Source organism: Pinus tabuliformis, chromosome 4_1 (genome assembly GCF_031772625.1).
Source record: "Pinus tabuliformis cultivar Carrire ecotype Pingquan chromosome 4_1, CPIR1, whole genome shotgun sequence".
NCBI lineage: Eukaryota > Viridiplantae > Streptophyta > Pinopsida > Pinales > Pinaceae > Pinus > Pinus tabuliformis.
In genome coordinates this window covers 944,509,330-944,529,005 of record NC_142303.1, presented here as the reverse complement: position 1 = coordinate 944,529,005, position 19,676 = coordinate 944,509,330, and the positions used below count along the sequence as shown (strand labels likewise).

General features: G+C 40.9%; 1 protein-coding gene across 1 annotated transcript; it reads right to left on the bottom strand.

Moving 5' to 3' along the window:
* Positions 1-16,403: 16,403 nt before the first annotated feature.
* On the bottom strand, positions 16,404-17,372 carry LOC149179248 (uncharacterized). Its single transcript, XM_089422401.1, has one exon. The coding sequence runs from the start codon at positions 17,370-17,372 to the stop codon at positions 16,404-16,406; it is 969 nt and encodes a 322-aa protein (XP_089278527.1).
* Between the last annotated feature and the right edge of the window lie 2,304 nt (positions 17,373-19,676).

Sequence of the window (19,676 nt, the reverse complement as noted above, 5' to 3'; positions counted from 1 at the left end):
AAGAAGAAAACGAGCTATCGATACTTACACTTCAGTAAATCAGTGAGATGCCTTTGCCCCAACTCAAGTTTAATAGGTCTTCCCTCAGGAATGGTGCACATATTGCTTTGCCAAACCAACGATTCTTGAACCATATCTCGTTGCCTCGCAGAAGCCCACAAGCCTTCGATACCAATTCTTCTGTTAATCGGAAATGCAGGTCCCCATCCTGCACTTGGTCTCTTTTAAAATTCAAGGCAAAGGCCTTCGTCACCTTGGCATTATGGCCACAGAATTTCTGAAAAAAATGGTAGTCATTCTACCTTCTCAAACTTCTTTTTGCTCATTGGCCGAGAATCCAATAGTTCAGAACCCTGTGGTTCGAATCTGACGAGAGCTCGCAGCTTGGACATTTTCTTTTCGGAAGATTTCTTCTTTGCCATATCACAATTGAAAAGAAATCAGGGTAAAAGTTTTTTTTCACGGGGACGTTGATTGTAGGGATACTCAAAGTGTTATGTAAGGATTTGGCGGCAAGGAGAGGATTTTGAGGAACAGGTCATGATCATGATAGAAACCATGATCCGACCTTGTAAAGCAGGTTTAGAAAGTGCAAGAATTGATGGCCGAGTGAGCTGGCAGGTAAGTTCTAAGGAGGTGGTGACATCTGGCTACAGGAAATATCAAAACTTTAATCGTTATATGAAACAAATTTAAAATACCATCATACCTTACCTCGAGGCCTCCTTTACCATTGTACTTTACCCTTTCTCTATTTTAATGATACCGCCCACACTGACGTTGCCTGTCCCTCTGATGTTATCAACTTTATCTCATGAACAATGCTAATGATTACTTCATGATGCTCCTATCCTGAGATGATTTCCCAGTAGTGTGCTGGTTGACATACTCTGAAATGATGAAATTCGGCCATTAATTAAAGGTTTTAACTGTTTTATTATTCCATGAAAATAACTCGTCTGATGACTGTGCTGCAGGAATTTAGAATGACTGTAGCCACAGGCTACAACTGCTGGGTGCTGCAAGTATTGAAATTGGTCCTGCAGGAATTTGGAACAACCGTGACCAAAAAAAGTTTTGAACTGCAATCTTGAGACACTTCTGCAAAAATAAATATTCTTCAGGAACTGTGACACTGGAGATCCTGTAGGAACTGAGATGGGTCCTGCAGGAATTCAGAATGATTGTAACATGCACTGCAATTGTTAAGATCTGATATCACCGTTGAGTTCAGTAGGAATATTGAATCTGCAGAAACTGTGATTGTGATCATTTTCTGAAATTCTGCAGGAGTTCTGAAACTGGATCTTGTAGAAGCCCTTTTCTTTCCCATCCATTATCTACAGTCCTTTGCACATGAATAAAGATGTCGATGTCGAATGTGTAAAGGGCTCGTTGGATTACCAGTCGTTAAGGTAAACTGTTAACCAACGCGAGGCCCGTCACCGTTGATGAGAGTGGGGGCCAAGGTACTCTGATGCATCCTATCAAGTGTGTATTTATGAGTTGATGTCGAACCCCCTATAGGATCTAGTGGTAAAGAAGCAACAGTGATTCCCCATTACCAATGGTGAGATAACTTGTCATTGAGGCATACAAGTTTCAAGGCATCACAAAGCTCTAACCCTAAACCCAGATAATTCGCTGATGTCGATGGGCCAGAATTGTTGGAAGGAAGGCCTTAAGAAATCCCACATCAGTCCAACACGAGCAAATCATAGATTAATTTTTAAAAAAAAAACAAATTTATTACAATGATCCCAAGGGATCTACTATCTGGTGGTTTTAACGAGCTCAGGACAGTCCATGCTCGCCAGATTTCAATTTTAGAGAGTCTAAAATACTGAAAAAGAAAACTCCAAGGGGGCTTCTTTTCCATAAGTAGTCCATTGGGCCCAGAAAAAGGAATAAACCTATAGACATTCCTCTCATGGTTTATTGAGCACGAGAAAGAACAGAGTAAGCTCATTGCCTCAGCAAAAAATTAGGAAGAGGTAGTGATAGGAAGAATACCTTCCTTAACCATTTCTAACTCTTTCTTCCTTGTAATTTCCTTCACAAATTCCTCCTTGGATTGGGGTTTTTGATATAACTTGAGTCTATGTCCATTCACCAAGAAGGTAACATTCTCATCATCAATAGTCTTAATTCTAACAGATCCATTGTCAAAAGCCTTCTCAACTTCATAGGGACCCAGCCAATGTGTATTAAATTTCCCTTTAAAATTACTAAATTTAGAATCTGTTGTGGTCACCAACAACCCCCCTTTTTTTTCACTTGACATTAGCAATAACGTCAAGCGAAGAGGGGACCCTGAACGAAAATCTCAAAAAAATACTTTTTCTAAAGTTTTTGTATTTCTCTCCCTAAGGCTCAAATCGCATCGCAAAGAAAGGCCGAAGCATAACTCGAGCGCAAAAAACAAATACTGTGAAATTGCGATGCGAAGTTCATCGCATCGCATACCTCACACGCGCCCCTTAAAAGAAAAACCTTCGAGCAATGTGATCGCCGATTTGCGATATCGCAAATCGCAAGAATTACGTTATACGACGTAACCATTAAACGAGAACTTGCGATATTTACGATTTACGATTTGCGATCTGCGATGGCAGCAATCTGCGATCTGCGACCTGCGATCTGAAAAGACTTACCACACGATAGACCCATGCATTAAGCGCGCGCCTTGAAAGAATTTAATGACCGCATGCTTAAGTATCTAGGAATGATTGCGTTACATTTATCGAAGAGTCAAGTGATGATGGATGTCAGAATTATGTATTCATTAGAGATTAATGCTTTCACGTCAAGTCTTTTCATTTCACTTCTCCTTTGCGTAGACTGCAAGACACGCAACTGATATAAGTTTATATGCAGGAAACATCTGAAGGAAAGAGGAAAGCGCCAATCAGCAAAGAGAGAATGCTTTCGCAAAGTGCATGCCACATGCAGCAGAACCGCGGATTCCAGGCTATCAGCCAACCGGCACTGATGAAATTAGACTATCCGGGACTCAGAGTCAAAGGCGCACAAAAGCAGCATATTCAGAAAAGATCCTGAAGCTAAGACTTAGTGAAGCAGAGAAAGAAGCGCATGAGAAGGAGAACGCTTCAGGGAAACCTGGAACAAAGAACGGAAGAAATTCTCGACACAGGGAGTTGCCCATGCAGCACGACTCTTAACCCACTCAGTCATTCGCACGACCAGAAACCGAAAACGGCAACAGCAAAATCAGTTCGAGAAGAAACTGGGACACGCTAAGTATACACGCGGCAAATACACCCAGCTAGAGAAAGGTTTTCGAAAATATCTTCTGGTCTGCCGGAAGGAAGTGCCAGCTCCTGCTATTTCCACTTTTATCTCCCGAGCGAAACAAGAAGGCGGCTAGCCGACTCTTCCCAGGAAAGCATTACACTGTTGACAGCACTAAAGAGAATATACAAAAACGGTCAGAAATTAGATTTTAAGTTTAGAAATAAAGTTGCTTTTAGTAAAAGGGCGGTCATTTGAGGCCAATTCCCTAATTTCATGTAATTAATATTGATTAGTTAGTAGTATTTAACCCTTCTCATGGTTTTTGGAGAAGGGTCCGGAAATCTGTCAAAAAACTTATCCTCAGAACATGCACTTCTGCACCCTCAGAGGAGGTTTTTGATGAATGGATGGATCGAGATTTATTTATGTTTGCATTTTAATATCTGTTACTGATGTTGCACTTCTGTACTCTTAGCAGATGTTAGAACAAGTAGAAATAAATCATTGTTACTTGAAGTTTATTAGTGAACTTAGTCATAAATGGTACTTTTATCTCTTGGCTAGATTCTGCTAGTATTCCTAAAGTGATATGTGGCTGAGTTCTTTGTATGTTATTGCATGAATGTCTGTATTACCATTTGGCACTTCTGTACGGTGGGGTCATTTATTTATGTTTAACATATAGAAAACTGATTATGCGATATGCTGTTCACAACTACTCTGCCTAACTTCTTATGCAGAATGGTTTATCTTTATTGATTTATATTCTGATATCAGTTGAATGATCTTTATTACCGGCTGCTGTTAGAAATCTTTCTAGATCGCATAACAAAAGAAAAACACCCCGGGTTAGCCTAGATTAGATGTATGTTTCTTCATTAGATTACATTAGCATAGAGTTAATTTAGCAGTTAGAATTAAGACTAGATTAGAAGAATCCTTCCCCCCCTTCCTTAGATTAATACCATCAGACTCTACGCACACACACACACCCATCACATTGGGAAACTGGTCCCATTATCCCCAGTCGGACCCGCTACTCCAAACGGGCAAGGAGCCGCCAACCAGGTTCCAGACCGGGTGGGTATCCCCCTTGTTGTTGACCCGACCTCGGGGCCCTCAACATTTCTGGCGCTAGAAGGAGGGCACAGCTATGAATGGCACATAATTCAAAACCCAAATACCATTCTAAGAGCAAATCACCCTCACCAACTTCCCCGACTTCCCCAATACGACTAAACTCGGAACTGGAAGTCGCTCGGACATCCACCGCTGCTATACATCCCGATACATCAGAACAACTTATTGTCGATCCCCCTGAAGTTCAAACCTTGATCCGTAAACTCCAGGGATTCTCTATTTTTAATCATAAATCTGATAAATCTAAAAGCAGCTTGACTTCGCAATGCAACCCTGCTCATCCCCTGACCCGATTGAAGAGTGAAAAGTTTGGCATTCAGCCAACTGAAATCCCTCTCCCCACTAGGAAAAGAGCAAGGAAAACATTTCAAGAGTCTGACAGAGAGACTCTTTCATCCACCTCATCCATTTCAACTCCCTCTCCGCGAAGTCGACCACCCACATCTCCACCTCAAATCACTCATCCATCTTCCGCAACTCTTCCTCCACAATCGTCAAAGATCATAACATCTCTATCTTCTCAACCTCAAATATCATCTTCTACACTTTTACTAACCAGCAACTCAGCGAAGGCACAATCTCCATGGAACAACCCTGGGGCGGTTCTAATGCCTCCACCCCTGAGTCCAATACCTGCCCATCCCGAGAAGTGGTTACCAAAGTTCAATCCAGAAACTGGAATGCTAGCTGAAGAACATATCAATAATTTCATGCTTTCTGTTAATCTCAACGGAGTTACCAACGAAGACGCCGTGGTCCGACTCTTCCCCTATACGATGCAAGGGACGGCCGGGTCATGGTACTTCTCGTTACCCTCCGGATCTATCACCAGCTGGGATATTTTTCAAAATCAATTTCTCACTAAATTCGGCGATGATAGATCGACAGCGACACTGATCAATGATCTGTCCAATCTTAAAGCTGAGGCTCGGGAACCCATCAAAGATTTTAACTTACGGTTCAACAAGATCCTCAATAAAATCCCCGCTGCTTCCCAACCCAGCGAGGAAGTAAGATGCGAATGGTACATCACCGCCTTACCTTCAAACTTGGCCATATTCGTAGATAGGGCAAGCAAGACAACCTTAGTCGAAAATTTGGCTGAGGCATTAGCAGTCGAAAGACGCGTAGTAGCCCTAGAAAAGAGATCTACAATCGAAGAGCGTAAATCTAAGAAAATCTCTTTCAAAGAAGAAACCAAGAAGAAGCAAACGAAAGATCCTTTCGACATGGAAGGATTACAAAAGGTACTAAAGGCCATGTCAAATGAGATGATTGATATCAGGAAACAAGTAGCAGAATCGTCCCCAAGAAAGCCTTTTAGGAGTTTTAAGAGAAATCCTCCTATGGAGACGAAGCCACCTAGCGTGATCTCTAACGTGGAATCTGAAGAAGAAGAAGAAGAGAACACCGCTGAAACGCATACCGACGACGAAGAAGTGGTGGAACTGCAAGGAATGTGGGATTTCATCCTCCCACAAGAGGAAGATCAAGAAGCACTTCCGGTTAGTACAAGAAGCAGAAATCAACTTGATCCTCCCCAGACTACCCCAAAACAGAAGGGCGCAAGCCCTCCAGCAAGAGAAAAGGTTGCAACGAAGAAGACAACCCCTAAAGCGACCTCATTTAGCCCAGTCCAATCAGAGCAATCGCCTCCATCAAAGACACTAATAGTGTCGGATGAAATGGAGTATAACATCATCGACGACATGAAGAAGACTAGGGCTAATATCACCCTGTACGAGCTGAGCAAATTGAAACACCAACAGAAGATCATGATGAAAGAGTTACACGCCGTACCTACTGCGCCTCTACCTACAGCTATAGCTTCTCATAATGTAGGATGACCCCCAATCAACGCGATCAATAAAATCGATCCAAATGACATCGCCTTGATTGGAGGGAGGTCTAGATCTCACACTCCCCCTTTCCTCCTCACTTACGAGATCTTTAACAGAAACGTGCATAACTGCTTGGTTGATTCTGGTGCTTCAACCAATATTCTACCCAAGTCAATATGTGCCAAACTTAATGTTCAACCGCAAAAATCCGCAGTATGCATAGTTCAACTTGATCGATCACAAGTCGAAGTGATAGGCGAACTAAATCAAGTGAATATAAGACTATCGTCCAACCCCAAGGTGTGCCAAGTCATCGATATTCTAGTTGCTGACATCCCTGAATTTTATGGTCTAATTCTTAGCAGGGATTGGTCCGAGAAGCTCCACGGATATTTTTCGACTGACTGGTCGCACATGTGGTTACCCTTCAACGAGAAGCCAAATCAAATAAAGGTTGAACGAGAACTGCACCAAAAGTACATAGTGACGGACCTGGAGGGAGAGAACGAAGCCATAGCATACAACAGCAGCATCATAGGCAACTATTCGGTAGACTCTTTCCTTGGAAATTTCAATGCTCACATATCACCATATTTAGAAAATTCAATCGTATCCCAAGTAGAAAACTTTTCCCAGACTGATGATTCAAAATGTGTTAGTTTCTTAGATAACCCTGTAAATACTTCTTTATTTTGGAACTTATATTTTGATGGCTCTAAGTCCAACGAGGGAGCGGGAGCAGGATGTGTCTTGATTAGCCCAGACAGAAATAAGACCATGCTCACATGCAGACTGGAGTTCGATTGCACGAACAACACAGCGGAATACGAAGCCTTGGTGCAAGGCCTATACAAAGCAATCGGCTCCAACGTCAAATATCTTCAAGTCTTTGGAGATTCCGAGATCGTCTTCAAACAGGTACGTAACACCATACATTGCCTGTCTAGTCATTTAAAGCACTACCAATCTTTAGTGCAAGATCTCACTGTGCATTTTACAGCATTTAATATTTCATCAATCCCAAGACTTCACAATGCAAGCGCAGACCTGCTAGCAAACGTAGCCTCCAGACTCATTCCCTCCGAAGACTTTAGTCCAGATAGGTTTTCGATAGAATTAATTTTTAAACCGTCTATTCCTGACAACATCACCAACTGGAGAGTATTCAACGACGACCCAGACATCGTAAGTTTCCTTACCTCCGAAGGATCCTACTCCAACCAGATAATCGACGAGGACTGTCATGACCACCAAATACAACAAAGTAGCACTGATAACGCTATACCCAAATCAGTGGTCAAATTAGAAGATTTGTATGACTTAAAAAGTCGGTTCAAAAGGTCAGCTAATGCCAAACTTTACAGTTCAACTCTGAACTACGAATCAGTGAACTTAGGAACCAACGAGAAACCCCAAAACGTCAATCTAGGCCAAGGCCTAGCTCCTGAAGAAAAATCAGCATACATCCGTCTTCTACGACAGTACAAAAACGTCTTTGCCTGGAACTACGATGAGCTGAAAACTTATAACACTTCTATCATTCAGCACACTATCCTGATGATCGATAACGAGAAACCCGTCCAACAAAAGCTCAGAAAAATCCACCCCAACCTGGAAAATCAGATAAAAACTGAGCTGAATAAGTTGTTGAGAGCCAAAATAATTTTCCCGGTCAGACATTCCAAATGGGTATCCAATATGGTACCTGTTAGGAAGAAAAACGGAGATATTAGAATCTGCATCGATTTCCGGAATCTCAACAAAGCCTGTCAGAAGGACAATTTTCCCCTCCCACCTATGGAGCAAATATTACAGGCTGTAGCAGGCTCATAATTGATGTCTTTCCTGGATGGATTTTCAGGATATAATCAAGTGCTGGTACACCCAGACGATCAGCTAAAAACCACCTTCCGAACTAAATGGGGTACCTACGCGTATCGAAAGATGTCGTTCGGTCTGATCAACGCCGGCGCTAATTTTCAAAGAGCTATGGATATTGCGTTCAAAGGGTTAATCAATAAATCAGTAGTGATTTACCTGGATGATATAACTGTGTACTCCAAAAAACGAAGCGACCATCTCAGAGATTTGAAGCAAATCTTTCAAAGATGTTTAAGGTATGGAATCTCGCTTAACCCGAAGAAGTCTTTTTTCGCGTTGAGTGAAGGAAAATTGCTAGGATTCATAGTGTCCAAATCGGGCATTCACATCGATTCTACCAGAATCAAAGAATTTTCCGAGATATCCATGCCCCATAACAAAATTACCATGCAATCTTTCCTAGGACAGATCAATTTTGTGAAAAGATTTGTCCCAGATTTTTCACGTATTATTTCTCCTTTACAAAAAATGATAAAAAAGAATTCAAACTTTAAATGGGGTCTAGACGAGCACGAAGCGTTTAACTTAATCAAACAAGCCATCATCGACGCTCCATCCCTAGCAACCCCAAATTTTTCAGAACCATTTGTCTTATACACGTTTGCCTCAGAGCATTCTTATGCTGCGATCTTGACCCAGGCAAACAAAGAAAAGGCAGAAGCCCCAATCGCATTCTTTAGCTCAAACTTACAAGGTGATGAGCTGAAATATTCGGACGTAGAAAAACAGGCATATGCCGTCTTTAAAGCAGTCAAATATTTCAGACCCTTCTTGCTAAAGGCCCATACCAAGGTCATAGTACCATTCCCGGCGGTAAGAAACCTCCTGATTCAGAAAGACGTGGGCGAAAAGAGAGCGAATTGGATCACCGCCTTGCAAGAATACGACCTGGAAATCAAGCCGGCACACATTGTAAGAGGCCAAGGCTTCTGCAAGATGTTAGCTGGAGCATTGCAAATCCCCGAAGAGTCACCTCAAGAGGTACACGCGTATGAGGTAAGCCTAAACGACGCAGAATCATTTTATGCTGACATCATTTATTTCCTAAAGAATGGATATGCTCCATTTCACCTGGATCACATAAAAAAGAGAGCCCTGAGGTTAAAAGCTAAACAATACCAGCTCGTAAATGATGTCTTATTTAAAAGTAACTATGATTCTGTGCTTCTTAGATGTCTTGAGAAAACTGAAGCCGAAAAGGTTTTGCAGGAACTCCACGATGGACCAGCAGGTGGACACTATGCTGGAGAAGCCACCGCACACAAGATCTTACGTGCAGGATACTACTGGCCCACGCTGTTCAAAGACTCGTACAATCACCTGAGAAAATGCCAAGTCTGCCAAACTGCTGCAGGAAAACAAAAGAAGTCATCCATGCCACTGCAGCCGGTTAACATCGAACAACCATTCAGCCAATGGGGCCTAGACATAATAGGTGAGATTGTTCCTCACTCCTCTAAACAGCATAGGTATATCCTCACTGCAACCGACTATTTTACTAAATGGGTAGAGGCAGTTCCGCTCAAGACAGCTAATTCTGAAAACATTGTTGAATTCATAGATCAGTTTATCATTACTAGGTTTGGATTGCCAACAGCCTTAATATTTGATAATGCTTCATATTTTTCTTGAAATACCATGACTGAGTTCGCGCTCAAAAGAGGGTTCAAACTGAAGTATTCTGCCAACTACTATCCGCAAGGTAATGGGTTGGCTGAATCAACAAACAAGAACCTAATCAGGATTATCAAAAAGACAGTTGACCAAAACCAAAAGAATTGGCACAAAGCGCTGGTAAACGCCTTATGGGCAGACAGAATTACCAAGAAAGCCTCTATCGGGACTTCTCCCTTTAATTTGGTTTACGGGAGAGAAGCAGTTCTTCCTACTCACTTACTCATTCCCTCTTTGTCCTTAGTACAACACATTGATGAAGTACCTACTTCTCCCTTACAACTAAGGCAAATGGAGATAATCAAGTTAGAAGAACGACGAGAACAGGCCAAGAAAACCCATGCTCACCACCAAGCATTGATAAAATCCTCTTTTGACTCGAACATAAAGACCAGAAAAAACTTCCAGATGGGTGATCTAGTTTTGAAGTGGGATAAGGCTCACGAAGAAAAGGGCAAACATACGAAATTCCAGAAGCTATGGCTTGGTCCTTTTCAAATCGTAGAAGTCATAGGCCCGTCGACTTTTGTGTTGCAGGACTTGACAGGCAGAAGAGATTCTCTGCCTGTAAACGGACAAATCCTCAAAATGTATTTCCCATAGAAGGTCATCCTTCTGTTTTTGTAGGATAGTTTTAAATTTTCATGTTAGTTTTCATTTTTCATAGATAGGGCTGGTTGTAAATGATCATAAATAGTATTCATGAAGAAACATACCATTTCTGTATCAGATTTTGATTTCACTTGTATAAATAGCAAAACTTTTCGAAAAATCTGACTTTTATTATTGACAAATAGAGTTAGCTTTAACCTGAATATGATGTTAGTTTCAAACTTCACAAAGAAACCTGGGATGAGAGTAACTTTTGGCAAAAAATTGTTTTATGCCAATGCTATGAAAGGTATCATCGATAGCAAAATAGGTATTCTCTGCAAAACTGTTGTTCTTAAAACTCTATTATTGTCGTCCAGAGCTTTCTTAAGGAAAAACAATGACTTCCTCCCTGCTAAGGAAAATCGCAGCATCCAGAGAGACAATCCAAGAAAACACTATATCTCAAAGAGTAAGAGGTCTCATCACGAGCCGGCTTATCATGATCACAGATATTATAACTTGCTGACTTTGCCACTACTGTCTACCAAAACAGGGCAACAACTCAAGATTGTGCAATCGAAAGACAAGGGGTCTCATCACGAGCCAGCTTGTTCAGCAAAAGGTATAAATCAAGTGAATGACTGTGTCATAATTTGGCCACCAAACCAAGACATTGTTCTTTAGAGAATAAAAAATCAAAAAAGAAAGAAAAAGTGTCAAAAGGATTTTTCTCTGGAATGTTGTAAATGACCTCAAGCAGGAAAAAGGATCATTGCTGGATAACATGGTAACCCTGTCGAGGCTATGGACGCCTGCGGGCAGTAGAGGCTCTACCTGCGACAAATGAGCATACTTTACAAAGCCAGTACGCAGAGAAGACCTTATTTTGTCTTTGAGGAGACTGAGTAATGACTAGGTATGAATACAAAAAATAACCCAGGGGAAACAAACAATCAGAATCAAATAAGAAGTTGTGACGAAGCATTATTGACAGGATAAAAGGTAATACTCTATCTGTCCATAACAAAATTTAGGCATAAGAAAACTTTTCTGTTTTGGAAGTGAAAATGCAATAGAACAAGCAGAGATAACTGGTTCTTCACAGTGAATCGCCATTGTTGTGGTCACCAACAACCCCCCTTTTTTTCACTTGACATTAGCAATAACGTCAAGCGAAGAGGGGACCCTGAACGAAAATCTCAAAAAAATACTTTTTCTAAAGTTTTTGTATTTCTCTCCCTAAGGCTCAAATCGCATCGCAAAGAAAGGCCGAAGCATAACTCGAGCGCAAAAAACAAATACTGCGAAATTGCGATGCGAAGTTCATCGCATCGCATACCTCACACGCGCCCCTTAAAAGAAAAACCTTCGAGCAATGCGATCGCCGATTTGCGATATCGCAAATCGCAAGCATTACGTTATACGACGTAACCATTAAACGAGAACTTGCGATATTTACGATTTGCGATTTGCGATCTGCGATGGCAGCAATCTGCGATCTGCGACCTGCGATCTGAAAAGACTTACCACACGATAGACCCATGCATTAAGCGCGCGCCTTGAAAGAATTTAATGACCGCATGCTTAAGTATCTAGGAATGATTGCGTTACATTTATCGAAGAGTCAAGTGATGATGGATGTCAGAATTATGTATTCATTAGAGATTAATGCTTTCACGTCAAGTCTTTTCATTTCACTTCTCCTTTGCGTAGACTACAAGACATGCAACTGATATAAGTTTATATGCAGGAAACATCTGAAGGAAAGAGGAAAGCGCCAATCAGCAAAGAGAGAATGCTTTCGCAAAGTGCATGCCACATGCAGCAGAACCGCGGATTCCAGGCTATCAGCCAACCGGCACTGATGAAATTAGACTATCCGGGACTCAGAGTCAAAGGCACACAAAAGCAGCATATTCAGAAAAGATCCTGAAGCTAAGACTTAGTGAAGCAGAGAAAGAAGCGCATGAGAAGGAGGACGCTTCAGGGAAACCTGGAACAAAGAACGGAACAAATTCTCGACACAGGGAGTTGCCCATGCAGCACGACTCTTAACCCACTCAGTCATTCGCACGACCAGAAACCGAAAACGGCAACAGCAAAATCAGTTCGAGAAGAAACTGGGACACGCTAAGTATACACGCGGCAAATACACCCAGCTAGAGAAAGGTTTTCGAAAATATCTTCTGGTCTGCCGGAAGGAAGTGCCAGCTCCTGCTATTTCCACTTTTATCTCCCGAGCGAAACAAGAAGGCGGCTAGCCGACTCTTCCCAGGAAAGCATTACACTGTTGACAGCACTAAAGAGAATATACAGAAACGGTCAGAAATTAGATTTTAAGTTTAGAAATAAAGTTGCTTTTAGTAAAATAGCGGTCATTTGAGGCCGATTCCCTAATTTCATGTAATTAATATTGATTAGTTAGTAGTATTTAACCCATCTCATGGTTTTTGGAGAAGGGTCCGGAAATCTGTCAAAAAACTTATCCTCAGAACATGCACTTCTGCACCCTCAGAGGAGGTTTTTGATGAATGGATGGATTGAGATTTATTTATGTTTGCATTTTAATATCTGTTACTGATGTTGCACTTCTGTACTCTTAGCAGATGTTAGAACAAGTAGAAATAAATCATTGTTACTTGAAGTTTATTAGTGAACTTAGTCATAAATGGTACTTTTATCTCTTGGCTAGATTCTGCTAGTATTCCTAAAGTGATATGTGGCTGAGTTCTTTGTATGTTATTGCATGAATGTCTGTATTACCATTTGGCACTTCTGTACGGTGGGGTCATTTATTTATGTTTAACATATAGAAAACTGATTATGCGATATGCTGTTCACAACTACTCTGCCTAACTTCTTATGCAGAATGGTTTATCTTTATTGATTTATATTCTGATATCAGTTGAATGATCTTTATTACCGGCTGCTGTTAGAAATCTTTCTAGATCGCATAACAAAAGAAAAACACCCCGGGTTAGCCTAGATTAGATGTATTTTTCTTCATTAGATTACATTAGCATAGAGTTAATTTAGCAGTTAGAATTAAGACTAGATTAGAAGAATCCTTCCCCCCCTTCCTTAGATTAATACCATCAGACTCTATGCACACACACACACCCATCACATTGGGAAACTGGTCCCATTATCCCCAGTCGGACCCGCTACTCCAAACGGGCAAGGAGCCACCAACCAGGTTCCGGACCGGGTGGGTATCCCCCTTGTTGTTGACCCGACCTCGGGGCCCTCAACAGAATCATACAACAATGCCCAGTCACCTTCTTTGAACTGCTTCTTTTTAATGTACCTGTTGTGCCATTTAGCTCTTTGTTACTGGATCATATCTGTCTGCTGGAAAGCATCCTGCCTGATTTCATCTAGTTCATTGAGCTGCAAGATTCTCTGTTGTTGTGCTTCGTCAAGATTCATCCCTGATTCTGATGCCATTCTGAAATTTTTAATATGAAATTCGATGGGCAGCAGAACCTGTTTCCTATACACCAGTTCATAAAGAGAAAAACCAATAGTTCCTTTCCATGTAACCCGATAAGCCCACAAGGCTTCAAGAAGTCTATCATACCAATCCTTCTTGTGTAGCTAAACTGTTTTAGTAAGGATTGTCTCCTGCACCTTGTTGGTTGATTCCACCTGGCGATTGGCCTATGGATGGTAAGTAGTGGACTTCCGGTGAATAATCCGATACTTTTGTACAATTTCCTGCATCAGTTTGGACACAAACTGGGCACCTTCATCAACAACTATTTCCTGCGGTAACCCAAATCTAACAAAAATATAAAAAAAAAGGAATTTTGTTACTGATTTCTCTATTTCTCTAGGCAGCGCTTTTTCCTCCACCCACTTTGTCACATAATCAGTGCAAACCAAAATGTACTTCTTACCTTTGGATGGGGGATTTATGGGGCCTACAAAATCAAGAGCCCACCTCTCAAATGGTTCTATAAGGACTTGTGGCTGCAAAGGCATTTCGTTTGATTGCATGGTCTACCCTATCCGTTGGAAGTTATCACACTTCCGAACATACTCCTTTGCATCTTTGAAGAGGTTCGGCCAGTAGTAACCTGAGCGAAGGATCTTATAAGTTGTTCGCTTGTCTGCAAAATGTCCCCCACATGGTTCGTCATGGCAAGCTCTTAAGATGTCGTAGATCTCATCTTCTCTGACACACCTGCAAATAATCAAATCAGCTCCAGTGACAAAAAGATCTCCCTTAATCCAAGAATAATTAACACTTTTCCTAATAATCCTTTTCTTATGATTGGGTGAAAAGTGGGGAGGAAACTTTCTTGTAGCAAGATAATTAGCCATGTCTGCAAACCAAGGCATTTTAATAGATATGGCAAACAAATTTTCGTCTGGAAAGTCATCATCAACAGGAACATCCTCACCTGTATGGTTGAGCCTAGACAAGAAATCAGCTACCTGATTTTCCTTTCCTAGCCTGTCCACGACCGTGATGTCAAATTCCTGCAGCAACAACAACCACCTAGTAATCCTGCCATTAGTAACAGGTTTTTTCATAAGATAACGAATGGCAGAATGATCTGTATGCACAAAGACTTTATAACCAGTGATGTAGTGTCTAAATTTATTAATAGCATAAACTACAGCAAGAAATTCTTTCTCAGTTACCGTGTAATTCAGTTCTATAGGAGTTAAGTTTTTACTGATAAAATAAATAGCATGGGTTACAGGATCCTCCTTTTGACCCAAAACTGCTCCTATGGCCGAATCAGAGGCTTCAGTGGAAATGTGGAAAGGCAACTTCTAATCTAGGCCTCTCAAGATAGGTGCTGAAGAAAGATTTTCTTTGAGCTTATCGAATGCGACTTGACACTCATCATTCCAATGAAATTCAGATTCTTTTGTTAGCAATTTAAATAATGGAGAGGCTACTTTTGTAAAATTTTCAACAAACCTTCTGTAGTAGCCTGCATGCCCAAGAAAACTGTGGACCCCTTTTTGATTGGTTGGTGGGGGTAGTTTCACAATAACCTCTATTTTTGCTAGATCAACCTTGATTCCTGCAGCAGAAACATGATGGCCTAAAAAAATACCTTCAGTCATAATCATAAAGCATTTCTCATTGCTCAATGAGAGGTTAGTCTTTTTACATCTCTGCAAAACTTTCTCAAGATTTTGTAAAGCTTCTTCAAATGTATCACCCATAACTATAAAATCGTCCATATACACTTCTATGCAATCATGCAAAAGATCAGAAAAAATACCAAGGACAGCCCTCTGAAATGTGGCTGGTGTGTTACATAGACCAAATGGTAAAACTTTATATGCATAGGTACCCTAGGGACATGTGAATGTAGTCTTCTCTTGGTCTTCTGGAGCTATCCTAATCTGATTATACCCGTTGAACCCATCCAGGAAGGAAAAATACTTTTTCCCTGCTAAAGTGTCCAGTACTTGGTCTATAAAAGGTAAAGGGAAATGGTCTTTTAATGTAGCTTTGTTTAGTTCCCTATAATCTATGCACACTCGCCATTTTCCATTCTTCTTAGGGATGATAACTAGTGGGGACACCCACTAACTATCAGAAATAGGATAGATAAACCCTACATTCAACAATTTCTGCAATTCTTCTTTTACAATTTCTCTTAATGTGGGGTTCATTCTTCTTTGTGGTTGTCTTACTGGCCTAGCATTTTCTTCTATGTAAATGTGATGAATGCATGTATTAGGGTGAATGCCTCTCATATCAGTGTATTCCCATGGAAATGTGTCTGCAAAATTTCTTAATGTCTGAATTAGCTGTTTTTCCTGTTCAGGAATTTTGCATGAAAAATTTCTACCACCTTACTCCCCCATTCAGTCATTGAATATGCAGGAAGCAAATAAGAGGGCTAAATGTAATTCTAAAACTGAACTATGTTCATAAAAAATCTGCAGATCATTAATGACATCTAAACTATGATTAGGCTAACTATCTAACTGCTGCAAGAAATCAGGATTAGAGATATAACAATTTACCAAATTTTCTTTTGAATTTTATTTGAGGCTCATAGCTTGGGCTATTGTTAAAACTGGTAAAGTGCCTTTCGAATCATGTCCTTCCTCTTCAACCCATTGTGTATTTTCTATTTTCAAGAGAGGTTTTGCAGGGGGATATAAGTTAATATGTTTTGTCTCGGCCCCATGGGTGATAGTCATGTTTCCAGACCTACACCCTATGTAGGCATTGGCCGTGGCTAACCAAGGCCTCCCCAAAATCAATGGATGCCCTCCCAAGTTGGTTTTTGGTTGAAGAACGTAAAAATCTGCAGGATATTCCCAGGAATCCAAGGAAATGACAATGTCTTCTAAGACACCCTCTGGTTTTACCTTAGACCTATCTGCTAATTCTAACATGGTAGGGGTAGGTAGTAAATCAAAGGATCCTATATCGGACAAGGTCTCCATGGTTATAATGTTGATGGCTGCACCTAAATCAATTAAACTGTTTTTGATAGGATAGTCATTAATAAAGGTGGTCACTACAGGGATTCCTGGATCTGCATACTTTTTTGTAGAAAATCCGGTAGACATTAAGCTTGACAATTTTCCTCCCACTTGAATAGTTGAAGGTCCTTTTCTGGGTCTTCCTGGTTTCTTGGTGCATAACTCCCTTACTATTTTGGCATAAATTGGGATGTCTTTGATTTCTTGAAGCAGTGGAATTTTAATGCATACATTTCTTAATTCAGCTGCCAGATCAAATTCTGGTTGTTTTATTTTAATTTTTGTTTCCAGCCTTTCTAGAAAAGGGGGTTGGACTATATGAGATGAGGAGGGTTCTTTTAGTTGGATTGGTTTAGGTGTAGTTTCCTCTTTTGGTGTATCTAGGGTATCTTCCCCTACAATTTCCTCAATTATGTTAGGTTGATTCACCATTCTTCCTGACCTGAGATTAATTTCCTGCAGCTGCGCAGGTAGTTCCTGTAACTGTACAAGTTTCTCCTGTAACACAGGAACAGACATTTCTTGCAGAGACGCAGGAAATCCCTGTAGAACAGGAACAAAAACTTCTTGTAGCGGCTAGGATGTAATACAATAGGTATGGAAGATCGGATAATTGACCAGTCCGATGTTGTGAGTGGATCGGACGGTTTTATTGTTGGGGTTAGACACTGGCTGGGCAGGAATTTGTGTAGGGCGAGGTTGGTTTGCTGGGCAAGTAATTGGAGTGGTTTTTGTGGTTGTACAACTTGTTGATGTGTGGGCTGTGAATAAAAGTTTTGGTTTAGGAAATTTTTTGTTACAGGGTAAGAAAAATTTCCTTGCCAAGGCTGTTGAGGTGGTTGTTGAGGGGGCCAAGTCTGCCAAGGCATTGGAATATTCCACGTCTAATTTTGAGCATAAGGAAATTGAAAATTGGATTGTGACATACCTGGAGGATGTGGTTGCCAAGGTCTTTGAGGGTTCATCACATAAAGTGCATTGACAGCTCCTTGATCTGCCATGTATGCTGCTTTGAGTTGAGGTAAGGATGGACATTGATCAGTGGAATGCTCAACTTCGCAAAGTTGACAGATTTTAATGCTATCAACAAGGCATTCTCGCAGCGCATGTTTCTTCCTACATTTGGGGCAGAATACTGCCATGGCTTTCTCCAGTGCCTCGTGCTTTTCTTGTTACTCTTAGTTTCCAAAACATCTAAACGTGAAGATAAAGTACTAAGAATATCATTTTTAAGATTGTCAAATAAGTTACTCATTTCAGACCTGGTCAATCCAGTTCATACAACCAGTTTAACAAGTTTAGAAGGAATGTCTCTTGGTCCTCCTCCCACCTTGGAATTTCCTCTCGAATATCTTTTGCAAAGTTCACACACATCATTGTAACTCAACTTTGATATGTCTCATGCACCCATCAAGTTTAAAACTTCTGGATATACAGTTCTAATTGCCCCAAGCAAGATGGTCTTCTTGGTTTCTTTATCCAGCTGATTCATATTAGTTCTTTGCAGATTATATTGAAACCTTTCTACCAAGTCCTCAAGACTCTCCCCTTCCTTCTGATTCATTCCAAAGATTTCTTCCCTAAGATCTCTAGTCTTGCAGGAGTCTTGATATTTTCTCAAGAACACCTTCTTTATTTCATCTGAGGTCGTGATAGAATTTGACCTTAGTCCCATGAACCATCTAAGAGTTGCATCCTTCAACGTAGCAGGGAAAAAATTTAGTTTCTGGGAATTTGAGGAGTAGTCATAGCTTCTACACAACACATCGAACTCGAATAAAAATGTGTCTAGATCTTCACTTGAAGTACCTCGAAAATTAGGCAAGGCTGAAGGAGGGATGTTTTTCATCTGGGTTACTCCACCTGTCTCTATGATGGGGAACTCAAATGTGACCAGCTTCTCCTCCTTCTCATCAAAGCCTCCATTGGTATTACCGGTTCCTTCTTTGTGAGCCATCTTAGTCCAAGAAAAGGTGGGACCGTTGAAGACTACAGATCCTGCAGAGTCGAGGTTATGGAGTTCTGGTTCTTTGACAGGGTTCTTAAGAAATTCCTCTTCTGGCTGACCATTGAGCAAAGATGTGGTTTTCCTTGAAAGGGGGAAGTCTAGATGGGCAGCAACAGAAGATTCTCCAACCGAAGGTTCTGCTGTAGATGTATCAGCTTGCTCAGGACTACAGACCTCTGGTTCAAATTCTTCCTCCTTTACTGCCTTGTTTCTTATAGACTTATTTTTCCATGCTAGTGTATTAGTAAGTGGAGTGGTGCTCACACCACCACGAAAAAATATGAAAGATGTTGGGCCCTATTCATCTATTATTCAAACAAAACAAAACTAAAAAAAAAAATCTTACCAACAATCAGGACACGGCTTTGGCGATTGGCTGACCTCTTGGGCGAGTAGGCCTTACCTTGCATCTTTGCAGTTCGACTCCCCCAATCCTGAAAAACCAAACTGTCAAAAAAAAAACTATCTTAAAGCACTTTCAGTATCATCCCTTAGCACCTCCTCGGCAACGATGCCAAAATGTTGAGTCAAATTATACTTGTATAATTTGTCAATATGAATTGTCAACCTAGGGAGGTAAACTGGTGAGGTGCCATGCAAAGTATATGCAAGATGACTACCTTGAGTGCAGTATCGTTACAGGGAAACAACTAATGTCCCTTTCTGAATCAACAATGTTACAGCAAATCCATTGAGCAGTATATAACACTCCTCTTTATAGCACTGTTGACTTGCTGATTATTGATTAGAAAGAAGGTGAAGGATCCCTCAACAACTAATCATGCATGTTTCTGTTCTTGCAAAAGTTTTGCTAC